The 18,129-nt window shown below is 47.0% G+C and overlaps 1 protein-coding gene across 2 annotated transcripts in view; it reads left to right on the top strand.

Moving 5' to 3' along the window:
* Window positions 1-18,129, top strand: part of LPCAT3 (lysophosphatidylcholine acyltransferase 3) — a 38,909-nt gene that overhangs the window by 20,099 nt on the left and 681 nt on the right. Inside the window, exons 2-13 of one of the 2 annotated variants that reach the window (XM_036069343.2) lie at window positions 11,597-11,704; window positions 12,229-12,335; window positions 12,914-13,007; window positions 13,160-13,197; window positions 13,852-14,030; window positions 14,822-14,930; window positions 15,679-15,765; window positions 15,866-16,032; window positions 16,810-16,957; window positions 17,036-17,194; window positions 17,316-17,444; window positions 17,690-18,099. In XM_036069343.2, coding sequence (XP_035925236.1) covers window positions 11,597-11,704; window positions 12,229-12,335; window positions 12,914-13,007; window positions 13,160-13,197; window positions 13,852-14,030; window positions 14,822-14,930; window positions 15,679-15,765; window positions 15,866-16,032; window positions 16,810-16,957; window positions 17,036-17,194; window positions 17,316-17,432 — 1,313 coding nt within the window. In that variant the 3' untranslated portion in view covers window positions 17,433-17,444; window positions 17,690-18,099. Of the gene's footprint in view, window positions 1-11,596; window positions 11,705-12,228; window positions 12,336-12,913; window positions 13,008-13,159; window positions 13,198-13,851; window positions 14,031-14,821; window positions 14,931-15,678; window positions 15,766-15,865; window positions 16,033-16,809; window positions 16,958-17,035; window positions 17,195-17,315; window positions 17,445-17,689; window positions 18,100-18,129 lie in introns of those variants that run through there. The other variant, XM_078075549.1, reaches the window with a different exon arrangement.

Below are 18,129 nucleotides of genomic sequence, written 5' to 3'. Positions count from 1 at the left end.
GGCCTCAATCCCAGAACCCTGGGACCATGACCTGAGCCGAAGGCAGACGCTTAACCGACTGAGCCACCCAGGCGCCCCTTGACTATTTTTTTTAAGTATAGTTATATCTAGGTGACAAATTCGTGGCAACCATATCTATCCATCTTAAAACTAGAATTCAGAAATGAGATGGTTGATCTGAGGGGGATATATTAACATGTTCACTGGAACTTAAAAATGAGCTTAGACATCTTTTGACAGAAAGGAAGTCTGATGGAGCTGATTAGCCTGCCATTGGCAGACATTTTCCATGTGTACTTAGAGCACAGCTTCAACGGACTTATAAAAAACACATCATTTGCTCTTGTTTAAGCTTATAAATGACAGATGGCAACTTAAAAATATGACAGGGGATATAGAGTTTTTCATATTTTAGGGGCTGTTCGAGCAAAAGTCTTGAAGACCATCACAGTGGCTCACTCTTTAATGTGTCCTTTTCCGTCACTCCCCACATCCAGTCAATCCTATTGATTTTTTTTTCCTATTGTGTCAGTTTCAGACTCTGCTGGGTTTTCCAAAGCTTCCTGTCCGCTCTGTTACGCTATATTACCCCTCTTGTAGTTAGCCCCTCTTGAAGTGACTCTTCCAGGCTCTTTCCTACCTCTGTGTCTTTACATTACTCTCCTCCAGCGGAGTGCTCTTTCCTTAACTTTATTCGTCGTGCTGCTCTGGTCATTATTGATCTCTCTCCTTTCTAACTTCTACAGCGTTGGCATGCAGTTAGCACTTACAGAACATCAGTGTTTGATAGCTCTTTTCTCTCTCTCTAAAAAGCTCCTTAAGAGTTAAAAAATATCTCTTTCGATTCTGCAACATCCCCTTTTGCCTAATGCAGTGCTGACCACATAATGGATGTTTGATAAATATTTTATTGACTGCCTAGAGAATAAAGTATTCTCTCATTCATTCTTTCATTCTCTCACCCATTCAGCACATATTTTTGAGACCTTTTCTGTACCAGGATTTGTGCTAGGCCCTGGGGTACAGCAGGGGAAAAAATAGACAAAAATCCCTACTTCCAAAGACTGATAAATAAATAAAATACATAGTGTGTAAAAGAGTAATAAGTGCTAAGGGAGAAAAAAGAAAAGTAAAGCAGAGAACAGGAAGTATGTGTTGGTGGCAGGTGAGGGTTGGGAGAGAAGCGTGCAATTTTAGATAAGAAGGTCGGGGAAGGCCTCACTGATAAGGTGACATTTTAGTAAAGACCTGAGTGACTTGAGGTTATCTGTGCAAAGAGCATTTCGGGCGAGAAACCTATTAACGTGAAGGCTCTGGGGCCGGGCCTGCCTGACTACCCAGAAGGGAGAGCTTTGGCTGGGGCAGAGTGGTGGAGATGAGTCAGAGGAAGCTCGGGCTGGGAAGGGCAAACAGATCCTGTAGGTTCTGGGTGGATTTTGGCTTTTGCTCAGTGAGATTGGAGGCCTTCCGAGGGTTTTGAGCAGAGAAATGAGCTGATCTGACTTACGTTATAGTAGAAGCCCTATGGGTGCTGTGTTATGATAGAGGCAAGAGGTTAGTCAGGCAGCAAACTATAATAACACAGGCCAGAGATGGTGTTGGCTTGGACCAGGGGAAGAGGTGGTCAGATTCTGGGTTTACTCTCAAGGAGAACAGACAGGATTTGTGGACTGATTGCGTTGAGGTGGGAAGGGGGGCAGGTCAAGAACCGAGGCAAGGTTGCAGGTTTCAGTCCTAAGGGAACGAAGGCTAAGTTGCCGTTTGCTGAAATGGGGCAGGCCAGGAGAGGAGTAGCTTTAGTGAGGAAGGTAAGTCAGCAGTGCCTGTTGAATTTGAGGTATCTGTTTAGGCATGCGCCTTCTCGAAGTGTTGATTAGTCCATACCAGTGTGGGGTCCAGGTGACAGGTCTAGGCCGAAGACGAAAATTTGGGAGACTTCGGCAAATGGATGGTATTTACGAGAGTGCAACTGTGACGGGATCGCTGGGCCCTTCACTGCTAAAGCAGGCATGGGGCAGTCTCCCGTTTACTGAGCTTCTGGTATGTACCAGGCTTAATATACAAACCCTAAGCTAGATACTTGTTTTACTGAGGAACGAAAAGGTTAACAGAAACTGAGGACAACGAGGTTAAAGATCAACCAGCCTGAGGTGACAGCTAGTAAGTAGCAGAACGGGGATTCAAACTGAGCTCTGTCTTAACTCCAAAGTCCGTGTTCTTCCAAGCATCCAGCGCCTTAATTCAACAGTACATTGCATTTTGGAAGAAGTGCTCTTGGCAAGCCAAAATCAGTATCTTTATAAAGTAAATATGCTATGAATCTTCTTTTGAAATGCAGATAGAAAAGAAACCCCTTAGTCATTTGGTTGTCACATGGAATGAAGATTAGATTCAGAAGCTCTGATATCCATTTGCCCCAGAATTTCTCAGAAAAGGCCTGCTTTTCTTCCCACTAACTTTTTTTTTTTAAACGAGAAATATGAGCTAAGGAGAGTGGTAGGGGTCTGAGGATATAAAGGGGAGAAAGGCCATTAGCGGGGAGGTGAAAGGAGGTGTTTGGAAAACAAAGGTTGCCCCGTTTCCCTCCCTCCCACTCTGTGTGAATGTGTGTTTGTATAAGTCTATGACCACCTACAATATTTAGTTAGCACTGTGCTAACTACTTTATATACTTTGGCTTCTTTAGTCCTTAGAAACAACTCATTGAGGCAGGTGCTATCCCCCATTTTACAGATGAGGAAACTGATGCTCGAGGTCAAACAGCTACTAAGTGTCCATTACTGTTGCTCGATCAAACAAAAGTCAAGTGTACAGGATAGTGTGCTATGGGAGATCCAAAGACACAGGAGGCCTTGAGGAAAAGGGATTGAACATATAAAAATTGTGGTATAAAATAAAAACGTACGGAGTGGCATATTCTAGTATATAATGATTTACCAAACGAGTCTTAGTCCTAAGTGCCATGTATTTAAGGCATGAATCCTTAATACACGGGTCATGAGTTCACTGTGGTCTGAGGTAGCCTTACAGAAGGAAGCACTTGATCTGGGTTTCCGAGAACGGGTAGGATTTCACTTGGTAGAGGAGTGGTCGGAGGTGTTCCACGCAAAGGGATTGGCATGAGCTAAGGTCTAGAGACAAAAGACGTAAGACATGTTTGGGTAAAAACTAGCAGATCGGGTTTAGTTGCAGCAGAGAAATGGAAGCTCTAACTAGAAATGTGGTTTAGAAGATAGACGTTGAGTCTCGGGCTTAGGTGCTGGTCCTCTGGTGAGTAGTCATTTGAGCAGGAGTTGAAGGAAGAGTACTCTGGTGGAGGGTGGCTGGCAGCCTGAGGCTGCAGGAGAGATCAGGTGGGAGGTCACAGCAGGAGCTCAAGGGCCGAGCGCTTGAAGGCCTTACCTGCAAACGGAGCACAGAGAGCAAAGTACACGACCGTGGCGAGAACCATTGGAAAGGAGGGATGTCCAGGGAACCAAGGACAGGGAGGAGGCAAAGACACCTTCAGGCTTTTGAATGTGGTTATGTGACCTGGAGAATGGGAGCCCCATAAATAAAAAAAAGAAGCCAAGAGAAGGCTGAGCAGGGGGAAAGTCATGTTTTCGTAAAGACAGAGATGGTATGAGATACCAAACTAAGAATGCCCCTCCAGGAAGTAGGAAATATGGAACTGAAACTTGAGAAGCTAGGATTAAAGATGAAGATGTGTTTGTCTTTGGCATGAAGATCCTATTAAGGTACAGGACATTAGATGTGGTTTCCAAAGAGGCAGAGTAGCGAGCACGGTGGAGGGTCAACGCCGAATCCTGGAGATAGCCATATTTAGGAACCAGAGAAAAGGCGTCAGTGAAGGAGAAGAAGAAAGATGGGTCATCGATGCGATCTATTCAGATTGTACCCGCCACCTCTTGCCAGTCAGAGCAAGGCCAGAAAGTGAGAGCAAACATTTAGGAACTTTTGTAGCCTGTGACTTGTATTTTACAAAAGTATTGGCCCACAACAGATGGGAAATTTAAAAAACAGGTCTACACCACCAACTGAGAGAAGTGCAGGGTTAGAGAGTAAGAGGACTGAGAGACCCACTCTTAGGTATATACCTGAGAGAACAGAAAATGTATGTTCACACATAAACTTGGACACGAATGTTCCATAGCAGCATTATTCAGTAATACCCAAGAAGTGGAAACAACCCAAATGTCCATCAGCTATTGAAAGGATAAGTAAAATATGGTATATCCATACAAAGGACTATTATTCAGCCATAAAGAAAGAGTAAGGCACTGGGAGCATATCTTAACACAGAGAGGAGTTGAATCACTATGTTGTACACCTGAAACTAATAGAACATTGTGTGTCAACTATACTAAAATAAAAGAAAAATTTTAAATGAAGTATTGATATGTGCTACAACATAAATGAACCTTGAAAACATTATGCTAAGTGAAAAAGGCCGGACCTAAAAGTCCACATATTATATGACTCCATTTATATGCAGTCTCCAGAATAGACAGTCCATACAGACAGAAAGTAACCCCGGTGGCTCCCAGGGTCTAGAGACAGGAGCGAATGGAGAGTGACTTGGTAACAGGTATGCGGTTTCTTTTGGGGAGCCAGAAATGTTCTGGAATTAGATAGTGGGATGTTTGCACAACCTTGTGAATATACCAAACACCACTGAATTCTACACTTTGAAATGGTGCATTCTATGGTATGTGAATTATACCTCAATAGGAAAAAAAAAAAAATACAGGAGGGCGGGGCGGGTGAGTAAAGCAGGGAGGAAGCCAAGGCCTGGATTTGGGCATTATAAGAAGGAAGATGAAGCGAAAACATCATTCCATATGTCAGCAGTTCAGCAGTTCCCCAATTGTAGTCCATGAATCTCTAGGTTTGCTGCATTGACCTTTGCTCTGATGGTACAAAAGCAGTGTGGGTGACTGCTGGTGCCCTAGCGTGAGTCAGGGCAGGGATACCAGGCTGCACTCGCAGTCCTTGTGTTCTTCAGTGCTGCACACTCTCAGCCCCCCTCCCCCCAAAGAGGGCCAGGTTCACTTAAGAATGTCCTTGATGGGGGCGCCTGGGAGGCTCAGTCTGTTAAGCGTCTGCCTTTGGCTCAGGTCATGATCTCAGGGTCCTGGGATCGAGCCCCACCTCAGACTCCCTGCTCAGCGGGGAGTCTGCTTCTCCCTCTCCCTCTGCTGCTCCTCCTGCTCATGCGCTCTCTCTCTCTCTCTCAAATAAATAAATCTTCAAAAAAAAAAGAGAAGGTCCTTGGTGAAGCATAAACATTATGAATTTTATTAAATCTCAGCCCTTGAGTACACGTCCTTTTTTTTTTTGGTAAAGATTTTATTTATTTATTTGACAGACAGAGCACAAGTAGGGGGGACAGTAGAGGGAGAGGGAGAAGCAGGCTCCCCGCCGAGCAGGGAGCCCGATGTAGGGCTCGATCCCAGGACCCTGAGATCATGACCTGAGCCGAAGGCGGACGCTTAACGACTGAGCCACCCAGGTGTCCCACATCTTTTTAATACTCTGAAGAATCGAGAAGTCTGCACAAAGCACTCCTCCTACATCCTGAAGGGCAGAGGCTGTCTGGAGGCAAAGCTCTTGTGCTGTGCTTGAGCTGCATGGTGAATGAACAGCTTCTTTTTTTCGTTGAACACCATTTTTATTTGAAAGAATGACGACAGGCCAACCGTGGTTGTTGAGACTTGGGCATTTGGCAGATAGTTTCTTGAAAATGTACAAAGTGAGTCTGTCACTTTAAGGAAAACAACTGACAGTATTTGTTGTCAGTACTAAAATTTAGGCTTTCAAGTGAAAATTTGAGTTTGGGGGAAGTTGTATCCGTCACCAGGAGCTTGACAACTTCCCAATATATGAAGACTTTGCTGCTGGAAATCAGTGGTGATATTAAGAAATAGGATTTTTTTGGTATCGTGTTCTGACATAGGTCAATATTTGGAAGATCTGCCTAAATCAGTGAACGAGTATTTTCCAAATGACCAATGCATGGTGTTAACAAAAATCACGCCTGGGTAAAAGATTCATTCAAAGCACATGAGAGGCCAGTGGATTTTAACATAACACATGGAAAGTTCACTGATATGGTTGCAGAACCCATATTGCAACTTAACCTTTAAGAAACTACTTACTTGTCCAGTTTGGGTATAGTATCAAAGAATAGTATTCAAAATGATGTGAAAAGGCTATTAAGATTCTCTTTCCAACTGTATATCTGTGAAGCCAGGTTTTCTTCATATGTTTTAACCAAAACAACATATTAACAGACTAAATGCAGAAGCAGATTTGAGAACCCAGCTATCTTCTATTGAGCCAGACAAAGGCCAGAAATTTGTAAAATGTAAAACAGTGCCATTCTTCTCATTAAATGGCTTTATTTGTTTGTTTTGGAAAATAAGAGTTGTTTTCATTAAAAGCATGTTATTTATATATTATGTCATCAGTTTACTGTTTTTGAATGAATTGGCAATGAAATACTTTACGTTTTTCTTAGTTTTGTTTTCTAACACAAGAGATATTGATAGATAGTATCCACACTGACAAATGTCGTTCGAGGTCGTCCTCAGTTAGGTTTAACAGTCTAAAGTGGTGGGCGCCTGGGTGGCTCAGTCGTTAAGCGTCTGCCTTCGGCTCAGGTCATGATCCCAGGGTCCTGGGATCGAGTCCCACATCGGGCTTCCTCCTCGGCGGGAAGCCTGCTCTCCCTCTCCCACTCCCGCTGCTTGTGTTCCTGCTCTCGCTATCTCTGTCTCTGTCAAATAAATAAATAAAATCTTTAAAAAAAAAAAAGAGTCTAAAGTGGTCCCAAGACCAAAACGTTTTAACACCCCTGCGGTGTGCTATGGATGTTATGTCAACACTTCGCATGATGTTTGAGGTAGTTGTCTTTTTTGACAAAACTGGTATTATTATCAGACTAAGCCAACACATAGCAGTTCTGTCTAATCCTATTTTCTCCCGCACACTTGGCAAAAATGCTCTATTTTCTTTTCACCGGGGTCCTATGAACCACTGCCTGATCAAACGGGGTCATATCCTAGTCCTCCAGAGTCCAGAAATAGCTATATGGGTTGAAAGGTCAAAGAAATCTATCAGACTGTAATGTAAACAGCTCATTTCTGTTTCTTCAAATGAAACTTCAGAACCTGTGGGATTGATAAGTAATTTCACAATTATTATACAGAAAATAAGGAGTTCCATGAGCAATCTCGGTTGTGACAGATCCTGGTTTCTGACTCAGCTGGCACTTGGACCCCAGTAAACATGCAGTGACTGACTGGAGAATGTAGCTGGATACTTCGTGACTCCCTGAACCTCTCAGGAGGACCCAATTCAGTGTGCTTTGAGGTTCACAGTGTTTTGAATGCCCTAGTTTTTGCTGTTGGAACGTTCCCATTCTAGTAGGGGATCCTCAGGTTTAGTGTTTATGTTAGATCTCATCCTGTATCTGCTAATAAGTTTCTGAAGGCCCCCCACCCTTTAAAAAAATAATCAAAAAAGAAGAAACGGTTACAGTATAGCCAAGCAAGTTCTTATGTTTCATAAACAGGGTACCTGGAATCAGTGGGCGTTGAATAACATTCATCAAAGGAATGAATGAGCCAGTGATCCACAGGATATCTAGAAAATTAACTAGTTGCATGAAGCTATAATTTGTTTATAAAACGGGACGCCTGGGTGGCTCAGTGAGTTAAGCATCTGCCTTCGGCTCAGGTCATGATCCCAGGGTCCTGGGATCAAGTCCTGCATCGGGCTCCCTGCTCAGCAGGGAGTCTGCTTCTCCCTCTCCCTCTGCCTCTCCCCCTGCTTGTGCTCTCGCTTGGTCACTCTCTCTGACAAAATCTTAAAAAAAAAAAGTGTTTATAAAACAAACCTCTGCTTGTTTGGTGCTATTAAAGGAAGACCATAACCCCCAGTGAAAAAGCTCAGAATTCGGGTGCCTGGGTGGCTCAGTTGGTTAAGCGACTGCCTTCGGCTCAGGTCATGATCCTGGAGTCCCGGGATCGAGTCCCGCATCAGGCTCCCTGCTCAGCGGGGAGTCTGCTTCTCCCTCTGACCCTCCTCCCTCTCATGCTCTCTGTCTCTCATTCTCTCTCAAATAAATAAATAAATAAATCTTTAAAAAAAAAAAAAAGAAAAAGCTCAGAATTTTATTCTCAGGACCTAGTACGGACCGCTGCCTTGCCTTAGGATTTTTAGTAAAGCATTGTTTCTTTTTTTTTTTTTTTTTTTAGATTTTATTTATTTATTTGAGAGAGAGAATGAGAGAGAGCACATGAGAGGGGGGAGGGTCAGAGGGAGAAGCAGACTCCCTGCTCAGCAGGGAGCCTGATGCGGGACTCGATCCCTGGACCCCAGGATCATGACCTGAGCCGAAGGCAGTCGCTTAACCAACTGAGCCACCCAGGCGCCCAGTAAAGCATTGTTTCTTAACCCTGGCTGCACATCACCATCCCTCAGACCTACCGAATCAGACTCTCCGGTGGGTGAGTGAGAGGAGGTGCTTCTGTTGGCTTTTAAAGATTCTTCAGGTGACTACAGCCATTATATTAAGCATTGGCTCCCATGAAAAAGCCTTAAGACTCAGAAACAGCTTGTAGGACAACACCCTCCCCAAAACAGCACATACCTGCAGGGCAGCCTGGCTCCGAAGCCCGCAGAGCTGAGTGGCAGCCAAGAGCAAGATTTGATGTTTACACACTCAAAATCAGCTCTGGGTTGTCCCAGCAACTCGCCCCCCACAGTTCCTTCTTCCTCTCTGCGGCTTCATTCTGGGCTTCGCTGTTCTCTGTGATGATCTCAGTGTTTTTGGTAACCTGGCCTGCTGCGTTGTTATTTTCCTACCAACTGCTCCATCTTCTTCTGTGTTTACTAGTGTGCACTAACACTTCACTTAACCTGCGTGGAACTCAGCAGCCCCCACCACACCCCCCACATATACCTGAAAACAGGAGAAAAGGGCATGAGTGGCCAGGACAGATGTCACTAGGCCTATGCACTGTGTCTGTAAGGATAGCACCCAAGACTCTTGCTCTTACATCTTTTTTTCTACACCTTTAAAACATAGTTATGGTTTCTAAGGCCTACGGTAAATTAGAAATAGGGAAAGGAACTATCCTTGGCAGGCACACAGAAAAAGCTCAAGAAGTGACTCCTGATCCGAGTAGCCAGGAAAGGGGCATAAAAGCTCTAAGAAATGGATACAAGAACTCAGAATGCAGGACAGTGGAGGGCCTACGAGGTTGAGAGCAAACAGTTTTATACACCTCAATAGGTCATGACGGTACTCTAGAGTAATTATGGCCCAGATCACCAAGAAAATATTAAATTATATTCAACTTCAGGAAGCAGGGTAATGTATGTTGTTTTTTGTTTGTTTGTTTTGTTTTTTAATTTCAAGCATTCGAAATGGTTTTAGGGCTTCCAATTGGTTAAAGGTCTTCATACCTAAAGGTAAACTCTTGGCTATCTAGAACTTATTTATCAGTACTTTAGATATTTAAGATCTACCCTATTTATTTTTTTTAAGATTTTATTTATTTGTCAGGGAGAGAGAGAGCACAAACAGGGGGAGCTGCAGGCAGAGGGAGAAACAGGCTCCCAACTGAGCAAGGAGCCCAATGTGAGACTCGATCCCAGGACCCTGGGACCATGACCTGAGCCGAAGGCAGACGCTTAACCGACTGAGCCACCCAGGCAGGCATCCTGAGATCTACCCTATTTATTGCTTCTATTCATTTATGCCCCTGTTCCTAAAATATTAAAAAGCAGGGCGCCTGAGTGGCTCAGTCGGTCAAGCGTCTGCCTTCGGCTCAGGTCATGATCTCAGAGTCCTGGGATGGAGCCCCATGTCGTCAGGTTCCCTGCTCAGCAAAGAGTCTGCTTCTCCCTCTCCCCCTCCCCCTTTGCGTGCACGCTCTCTCTCTCTCTCTCAAATAAAGAAATAAAATCTCTAAAATAAAAAGCAAAAGATTTAAGGCAATCAGACCTTATTCTATATGCTTTCTAGTACCTGGCTCTGGTTCTTAGCAAAACTTGCTGCTAACCTGGTGCTCTGTCCCTGCCAAATTTCCGCCCATGTGATGTGTAATGAGACTCAATCCTATTTCTTTGCTCATTCATCTGACTGTGAAAGGGTCATAGATGTCTCCCTGTCCCTTGAGCTAGTAATCCTATATCCCGTCATCTCAGCTAGCGAGAAAAGAAACTGTTACATGCCACCTCCTCCCTCATCAAATGCTCTATAAATAGAGTACCTGGCATACAGTAGGCTTTTAACAAACGTGTCGAATGAATGAGCCAGTGATGCACAGGGTATCTGTAAAATTAACTACTTGCAGGAAGCTGTAAATTTGATAAAGAGCCTAGCCCACGATGAGAACAGCAATCCAAGAACATCAGCAGATCCTGGCACCAAGGAGATCAAATAGTTGATACACTCTTACGTGAAAAAAAAAAAAAAAACAGGATATGTAAGTACCCAGGCTGTGTTGGTAAGTTAAAAGAAAAAAGTATGGGAAAACAGACTAGCAGGACATAGGCCAATATATAACACAGTTATCCATCTTGTTATTCACTTGATAAATAATTGAGCATTTTCTCTGTGTGTAACACTTTTCTGAGCATTGCAGAGTTAACCAAGCTCACCACCATATTGCCCATGAAAAATAAGCTGCAATCTATAATTTGACGGCAAGAATTGCAGCAACTGTAAACCATGAGCAACTCAAGAACACTAATTACGCAGTGGTAGGATAGGTGAAGTGTCCTTCCAGAAAGACGCGGGGATTCCAATTCTTTGCACACACACGACTGTTGTAGGAGCGTTGCCGAGCACGTGAGCCAGACTGCTTGCTAACACTGACTGTGAACGTGTAGTAAAACCTCGGAACGTGCTCATTGTAGTTGAGGAATACCAAATGTTACTGACCCTTTTTAATTCAGCAAGCCACCTTTCGCCCATTTATGGCCCAGCCTGAGATACCCCTTGTAGTTCAGTCATGGCCCTGGGACCGTGCTGGGAATCACAGCTTTAGATGACATTTTTCCAGGATATTCACATGGATTCATAACACAGTTGATGCCCAGACGTCAGTATGTGAGGAGTATGCAACTGTATATGCAGGCAGGAATCCGACTTTACAGCCGGATATGAATTTACATTTGTCCTCTTCATAAGCTGATCTTACTCTGCTAACAGGACAGGTGATGACATCAGATCATAAAGGTGTAAAAGAATGTCCCCGGGCATAGTTGGGCACTCTTAATTCCTTGAATCATTTGGAAAAACGCAAGAGAAAATTCCTAGCAATATTTAATAGGCTATAAGGGACACCTAGTCTGAGGACCCAGTTTTATATTGACTCCATATAAAACTCCTTTCTTCAGTTTTAAATTTGTATTTGCAAAGAGACTTCTGATTCTTGGGGATGCTGTTATCTTTGCCGACGTCCGCGTAATATACAGATTTTCCACTCTGGGCTGCATTTCATGCCAGCTAAACTTCCAAGACAAAACCAGGAGGGCATCCAGCATGGGTAACCCTCTTACTGATTTTTCTCCCCTCTAGGTTACCCCTTGGCTGTGTTTTTTCGGCGTTACCTTTTCTTCAAGGACAGCTACCTCATCCATCTCTTCCACACCTTTACAGGCCTCTCAATCGCTTATTTTAACTTTGGTAAGTGAACTCAGCAGTGGCGCCGCGATTGGAGGGAACCTGGGAAGGAGCAGACTTGAACAGAATTTCTGGAGAGAATCTGATGGCTAGGGAAGTACAGTGCTCTGCTTGCAAAAAGAGGGTTTGTATGCGCAGGAACAGAGCTTAATTTTCCTCTTATGTACATTCCTCTCCCAGATAATATTTTGAGAGCTGTTACCTCGGCCTGACCCCATCATTTTCTCTGCTGGGGCTGTCAGCGGATGACAGATGCAAGCAGCCTTCGTCAGGAGCATCCCTTTAGCTCAGACATTCAGAAATGCCGTAACTCCCCGACAGTCCCTTATACTTATACAATTCATTTCCTTCCCTCTCTCCGAAACATGAGTCTCTTTTCGAAGAAAAAATCCTCACACCAAAGTTTCTTCTTTAAATTTAATTCTCCTTGTGTTTAGAAGTTTCAGGAAGGGTGGAAATGCAAAAAACAAAAACAAAAAAACCCCCAACAACCACAAGCTAAACTGTGCTCTCCCCTCTGCCTCCAGGACATCAGGTCTACCACTCCCTGCTATGCATTGTGCTTCAGTTCCTCATCCTCCGACTCATGGGCCGCACCATCACTGCTGTCCTCACTACCTTCTGCTTCCAGATGGTAACCGCGCCGCTCCCTCGGCAGGCAGCTCAGACCACAGCCGACAGCACTTCAGGGGTGGGGGGACGTCAGGGACTGTGTGGCACAGCAAAAGGGAACTAAGAGATCCAGTTTCTAGTCCTTTCTCCCAGCATCACTTCCGCAGCCCAACTTCGGGTAGGTCACTTTTCACGGGCGCCAGGTGTCTCATCTGCAGATGGCAGTGGTGATATTTTACCTGCCTCCAGGGAGGGGTGCCAGCTAACCCCCTTTGCACAGGCCTGGGCCACTCGGGTTCTCTGATTAGCCCAGTTAGCTGGCCATGAGGGGTGTCGCTTAAAGGCAAGACAGGAAGTCAGCTTGGAATGAGCTACCAACTCTAAGCTCTGAATTCCCCGTTTAGCCCTCATTCTGCCGAGAAGCCTTGAGCAAGTCTCTTCCTCTCTACGAATTCAGTTTCTTCCATTTATAGGAACTTAGAGCCTTTAAGGAGGAGACCAGGAGAAAGGAAAAATGAAAGAATACGGTGGATTTCAGAGCAGGGAGAAAATAAAGAAACCCTAGCAGGTGGTAGAGTAAATTCTCTCCCCACCCCCCAGGTCTACCTTCTTGCCGGCTATTATTACACAGCCACTGGCACCTACGATATCAAGTGGACAATGCCGCATTGTGTCCTGACCTTGAAGCTGATTGGTGAGTGCTGGCTCGCTGCCTTCCCCTTTTACACCTAGGCTCCTCCCCGTCCAACCGTGTTCCCCCTGGTCCGCTCCTGGCTACGCTCAGTCCACAGGCCACGTCCTCAGTGCCCTCCCTCTGTTCTACCCATGCCTTCTCTCTCTGCTCAGGTTTGGCTGTTGACTACTTTGACGGAGGGAAGGATCAGGTAAGTACCCATTCCTCTGCAGAGAGGTTAAGGAATGTAACCAGAGGGAAGGAGAAAGGCTGTTGCTACCAAAAGACTGCACCCAGATGCCAGGGCAGAGCCTCTCGCCCATGCCCAGCCTGTGTGAGTTCTGTTTCAGAGAGCACTGAGCAAGGATCAACAAATCTAATTTCCCCGGATCCAGCTCGTGCCCAAAGTCCAGAGATCAGTGCCAGCCTGGCATTTGGAAAAGCAGCAGCCCACTGTTGCTAAGTTACCCCCGCACATCCTCATTTCCATGTGAAGCAACTCCTTTTCTCCATATCGTGCCCTCAAAGAGACGGCTATCTTTTTTTTTTTATGTTATGTTAGTCACCATACATTACATCATTAGTTTTTGATGTAGTGTTCCATGATTCATTGTTTGCGTATAACACCCAGTGCTCCATGCAGAACGTGCCCTCTTTAACACCCATCACCAGGCTAACCCATCCCCCCACCCCCTCCCCTCTAGAACCCTCAGTTTGTTTTTCAGAGTCCATCGTCTCTCATGGTTAAGAGACGGCTATCTGAACAAGCCCGGTTCCGTGGGGCACAAGGGTGGGGAACACGCAAACTGGTTCTTGGGGGGAGATGCAAGGCTATCCTGAACCATTCGTTCTCTTCTCGGCATAGAATTCCTTGTCCTCTGAGCAACAGAAATACGCCATACAGGGTGTCCCTTCCCTGCTGGAAGTTGCTGGTTTCTCCTACTTCTATGGGGCCTTCTTGGTAGGGCCCCAGTTCTCAATGAACCACTACATGAAGCTGGTGCAGGGACAGCTGACTGACATACCAGGGAAGATACCAAACAGGTAAATGCCCCTCTTGGTCAAGACCTCTGTATGGGTGTCTCACCCAGTACAAAGCCACTTCTAAGTGACTTCCTGAAGGCCAGCCCCGGCCGCGTTCTGCAGCGTGGCCCTGGCTCACAGGCCTGTGCCACGGCAGGGACCGGACTGTCATAATGGGCACCGGACCTGCTGCTGGCGGCTAGCGGGCCCTTTTCAGCTTAGATCCATTCTGACCCCGTAGTGCAAACATAAAAATTCACTTTTATGCCACAGGATTTTGCCTGAACAGTCACATCCCTGCCTTTACCAAAAAAAAAAAAAAAAAGGAAGAAGACTGTTAAATAAATAAATAAATATATATATATATATATATATATATATCTCACAGTAGAAAAACTTACCGGAAAAAAATCCCTTTCCTGAGAAGTTGCCTGGCCTGTGTTTGAGCGTCAATTCAGCCAGGGTAGGAAAGAGCAGATTGAGACTCGGTCATCCTCCTGCCCTCCGCACTGGCCTTTCAGCCCCAGTGTGGCCGGAGAGTGCCGGCGAGGCCGCCCGATCCATAGCACCCCCGAGGGGACGCGCCACAGGCTCGTGCACGCTGTTCCCCCCCACCGCCCTGCCCTTCCCCGGGACTCGTGGGGTGCTGCGCTCACCACTCCTCAAAGCCAGCCACGTAGAGCTGCCGAATATCGGCTTTGCACCGAGAGCTCCTCACCCTGCACACTCTGAAACACTTCTCTCCATAATTTAAGGTCAGCGGGTGAAGGGAAAAGCCTCTGCCCGTTGTGACCCTGCTTGTTCCTTTCCAGCACCATACCTGCTCTCAGGCGGCTGAGTCTGGGCCTTGTCTACCTAGTGGGCTACACTCTGCTTAGCCCCCACATCACAGAAGACTATCTCCTCACTGAAGACTATGAAGTGAGTGGTGACTAATGCTGCAGCAGCCTGGCTGCATCAGAGCTAGAAACGGACAGGCCAGGATCCCTGTAGATAGCCAAGAAGTGGGTCATACCATCGACAAATGCATGTTGGTTTTGCTCTAGATCTGGGCGAGTTGGTGTCCATGCCAGCCGGGCCGGGACATGTTCATCAGCCAGCACTGAACGACCTTCGCGGGCACAGGGCTGTGCCAGGTGCACGTTTAGCACCCCTTACCTCCTGTGGGAGCAGCTCCTAGCTTGGTTTATCGCAGCCAGGGACTCCTTGGAGCCTCGTAGCTTCCAGTCCTCTCCAGCCTGTTTTCTTCTCTTGATAGATTGGGGGCTTCTAGGGAATTCAAAACCCAAGGGAGGGGGAAGTGCTGGCTTTTGCTCCTGCCCAGCTGAAAGGCTTGCAGCAGTTCCCTACGCGCTCTGGGTAGGTTTGCCTCTTAAATTAACATTGACCGTGGATATCTCAGCGTCCCTCAGTACTTGGTGTCCTGAATGCTCGGGGCTTTAGAGGAATTAGGGACAAGGCTGTTTCTGGGACTCTCCAAAGAAAAAGGTGACTGGCTGTTCGCTGGGTTCCCTGCGTACTCCTCTTAGCCTGTTCGAAGGGCTAAGCCAGCAGGCCGCCAGGTGGACGCGCAGTGGTCAGCCACGCGTTTGCAAAGGAAGAGCATTAAGGGAAATTTGCCTTGCCCAGGTAGTACCCCTAACGTGTGGCCGTTCTCTCTTCTCTCAAGAACCACCCTTTCTGGTTCCGCTGCGTGTACATGCTGCTCTGGGGCAAGTTCGTGCTGTACAAATATGTCACCTGCTGGCTGGTTACCGTAAGTAGAAAAGATGAACCCGGGGCCTCGTGCAACAAGCCGTGGGGCGTGGTGGGGAGGAGCGTAGCTGGAAGGCTCACAGAGTGGCTCCTTCCCTCAGGAAGGAGTGTGCATTCTGACGGGGCTAGGCTTCAACGCGTTCGATGAACGTGGAAAGGCCAAGTGGGATGCCTGTGCCAACGTGAAGGTGTGGCTCTTTGAAACAACCCCCCGCTTCAGTGGCACCATCGCCTCATTCAACATCAACACCAATGTCTGGGTGGCCCGGTAAGCCGCTGGAGGGGACGTCTGGGCCCTAGCTGCTTCCTTCCGCTGCTTTCCCAGATTTGAGGGCACACACGTACTGTCTGTCTTTCCCCACTTTGGGTAGAACCTCCAGTCATCCTCACACCCACCCACACTTAGTTTTGTCCCCGCTCCCATCCCCCCAAAACCCATTCCTGTCATATTTGCAAGACACAAGCAAGACCCAGAAGTGCCTTGAGTTTCGTTCGTTTTTTAGAGAGGGAGAGAGCGAGGGGGGATGGGGAGGGGCAGAAAGAGAGAGAGAATCTTACACAGGCTCTGTGCCCAGCGCAGAGCCCCATGCAGGGCTTGATCTCACGGCCCTGAGATCATGACCTGAGCTGAAATCAGGAGTCAAGACGCTCAACCGACTGAGCCACCCAGGTGCCCTAAGAAGTGCCTTGAGTTTTAATCCCAGTTCTGCCACCCACTGGTTTTATGTTCCCCGTGCACGAGTTTGAGCGGCACGGGAGCTGTTCTGTCCTCCTCACCCCTGCCCGAGGCAGCTATTGACAGAGTGGCTTGCCCACGCTCACCCAGCTAAGCTTGAGGCCTGTTTTCTGTCTCTGAACTGAGCTATAACTTCACCTTCTTTCATCTGTAAAGCTAATCCGATGGCACTGCCTCCCTTACCCGGGTGGCCCCAAGCGGGAGCCAGCCACCACCACTGCACGCCTCGGGGCGCTGGGAAGCCAGAGGCAAGGTGGTGGTGGTGCGCAGACTGGTCTGAGGCTCATCCCCACCCACCCTTTTCTCTAGTTACTTCTTCAAACGACTCAAGTTCCTTGGAAATAAAGAACTATCCCACGGACTCTCACTGTTCTTCCTGGCCCTCTGGCACGGACTACACTCAGGATACCTGATGTGCTTCCAGATGGAATTCCTCATTGTTATTGTGGAGAAACAGGTAGGCCTGAAGGGTGGTGGGTGAACGGGGACTAGGAGAAGGGGCAAGACACTGATGACCTCTCCCCTCGCTCCGCAGGCTGCCAGCCTAATTCAGGAGAGCCCAACCCTGAGCAACCTGGCTTCCATTACTGTCCTACAACCCTTCTACTATTTGATGCAGCAGACCATCCACTGGCTCTTCATGGGTTACTCAATGACTGCCTTCTGTCTCTTCACATGGGACAAATGGTTTAAGGTAAGCGAGGGCCTTTGGGCAAGGATTGCGGGGGGGAGGGAGGAGGGGTCGCTGAAACCTCTGGCGGTAAGGGATAGTCCCTGCCTTGTGTTTACCTCATTGGCCTTTATCTCCCCCACAGGTGTATAAATCCATCTATTTTCTTGGCCACGTCTTCTTCTTGAGCCTACTCTTCATATTGCCTTATGTTCACAAAGCAATGGTGCCAAGGAAAGAAAAGTTAAAGAAAATGGGATAATCTATTTCCCTGGTAAGTAAATATCCCTGTAGCTAAGCTGAACTACCAAGTGACAGAGCACTAGATTGGAGATGGGAGGCAGGCAGTATGGGACATCTGGAGTGAATCTCAAGGTAGCCTGGCTTCTAGGAAACCCCAGTGTGGGGCACGGACTTACCCGAACTTGGGTTTGCCAGGAAGAAGCTGGAAGGGCTACAGACCAGGGACTAGAAGGAGGGACTCTGACCGGCCTGCCAATCAAGTCTCTTCTCTTGCAGGTGGCCTAGAGCAGGGCTGGTGCAGAAACGACTTGTATCCCTTTCCACAGCACTCTTTCGCCTCAGAGCACAGAGAACGTAGAAGCCAGGGAGTGGGGAAGACATGGTACTCCTAGCCGTGCCTCTGCTGCCAGCCAAGTGTTCATCTGGGGCCAAAGGGGAAACTCTCGTGGGAGGAGTAGAGGGCCCATGTCTCCCCTCTGGGCTCCCCCATGCACGTTGCCTTATCTCTCCCCCTCTAGCCAGGAATCTGTTGTGCTTTTCTTCTGCCAATTTACTATGATTGTATATGTGCCGCTACCACCACCCCCCCCATGGGGGGGAGGGGAGGGTACCAGGCCCCACCTGCTCCACTTTTTCTACCTTGGAACTGTACCAGATAAAATCACTTCTCTTTGTTCAGTTTTTCACTGCTAGCCTTCCCGACTGCTTTCTTACAG

Source organism: Halichoerus grypus, chromosome 6 (assembly GCF_964656455.1).
Source record: "Halichoerus grypus chromosome 6, mHalGry1.hap1.1, whole genome shotgun sequence".
NCBI classification, from domain to species: domain Eukaryota; kingdom Metazoa; phylum Chordata; class Mammalia; order Carnivora; family Phocidae; genus Halichoerus; species Halichoerus grypus.
Note: the sequence above shows the minus strand (reverse complement) of the source record. Positions and strands in the feature narration are given on the sequence as shown.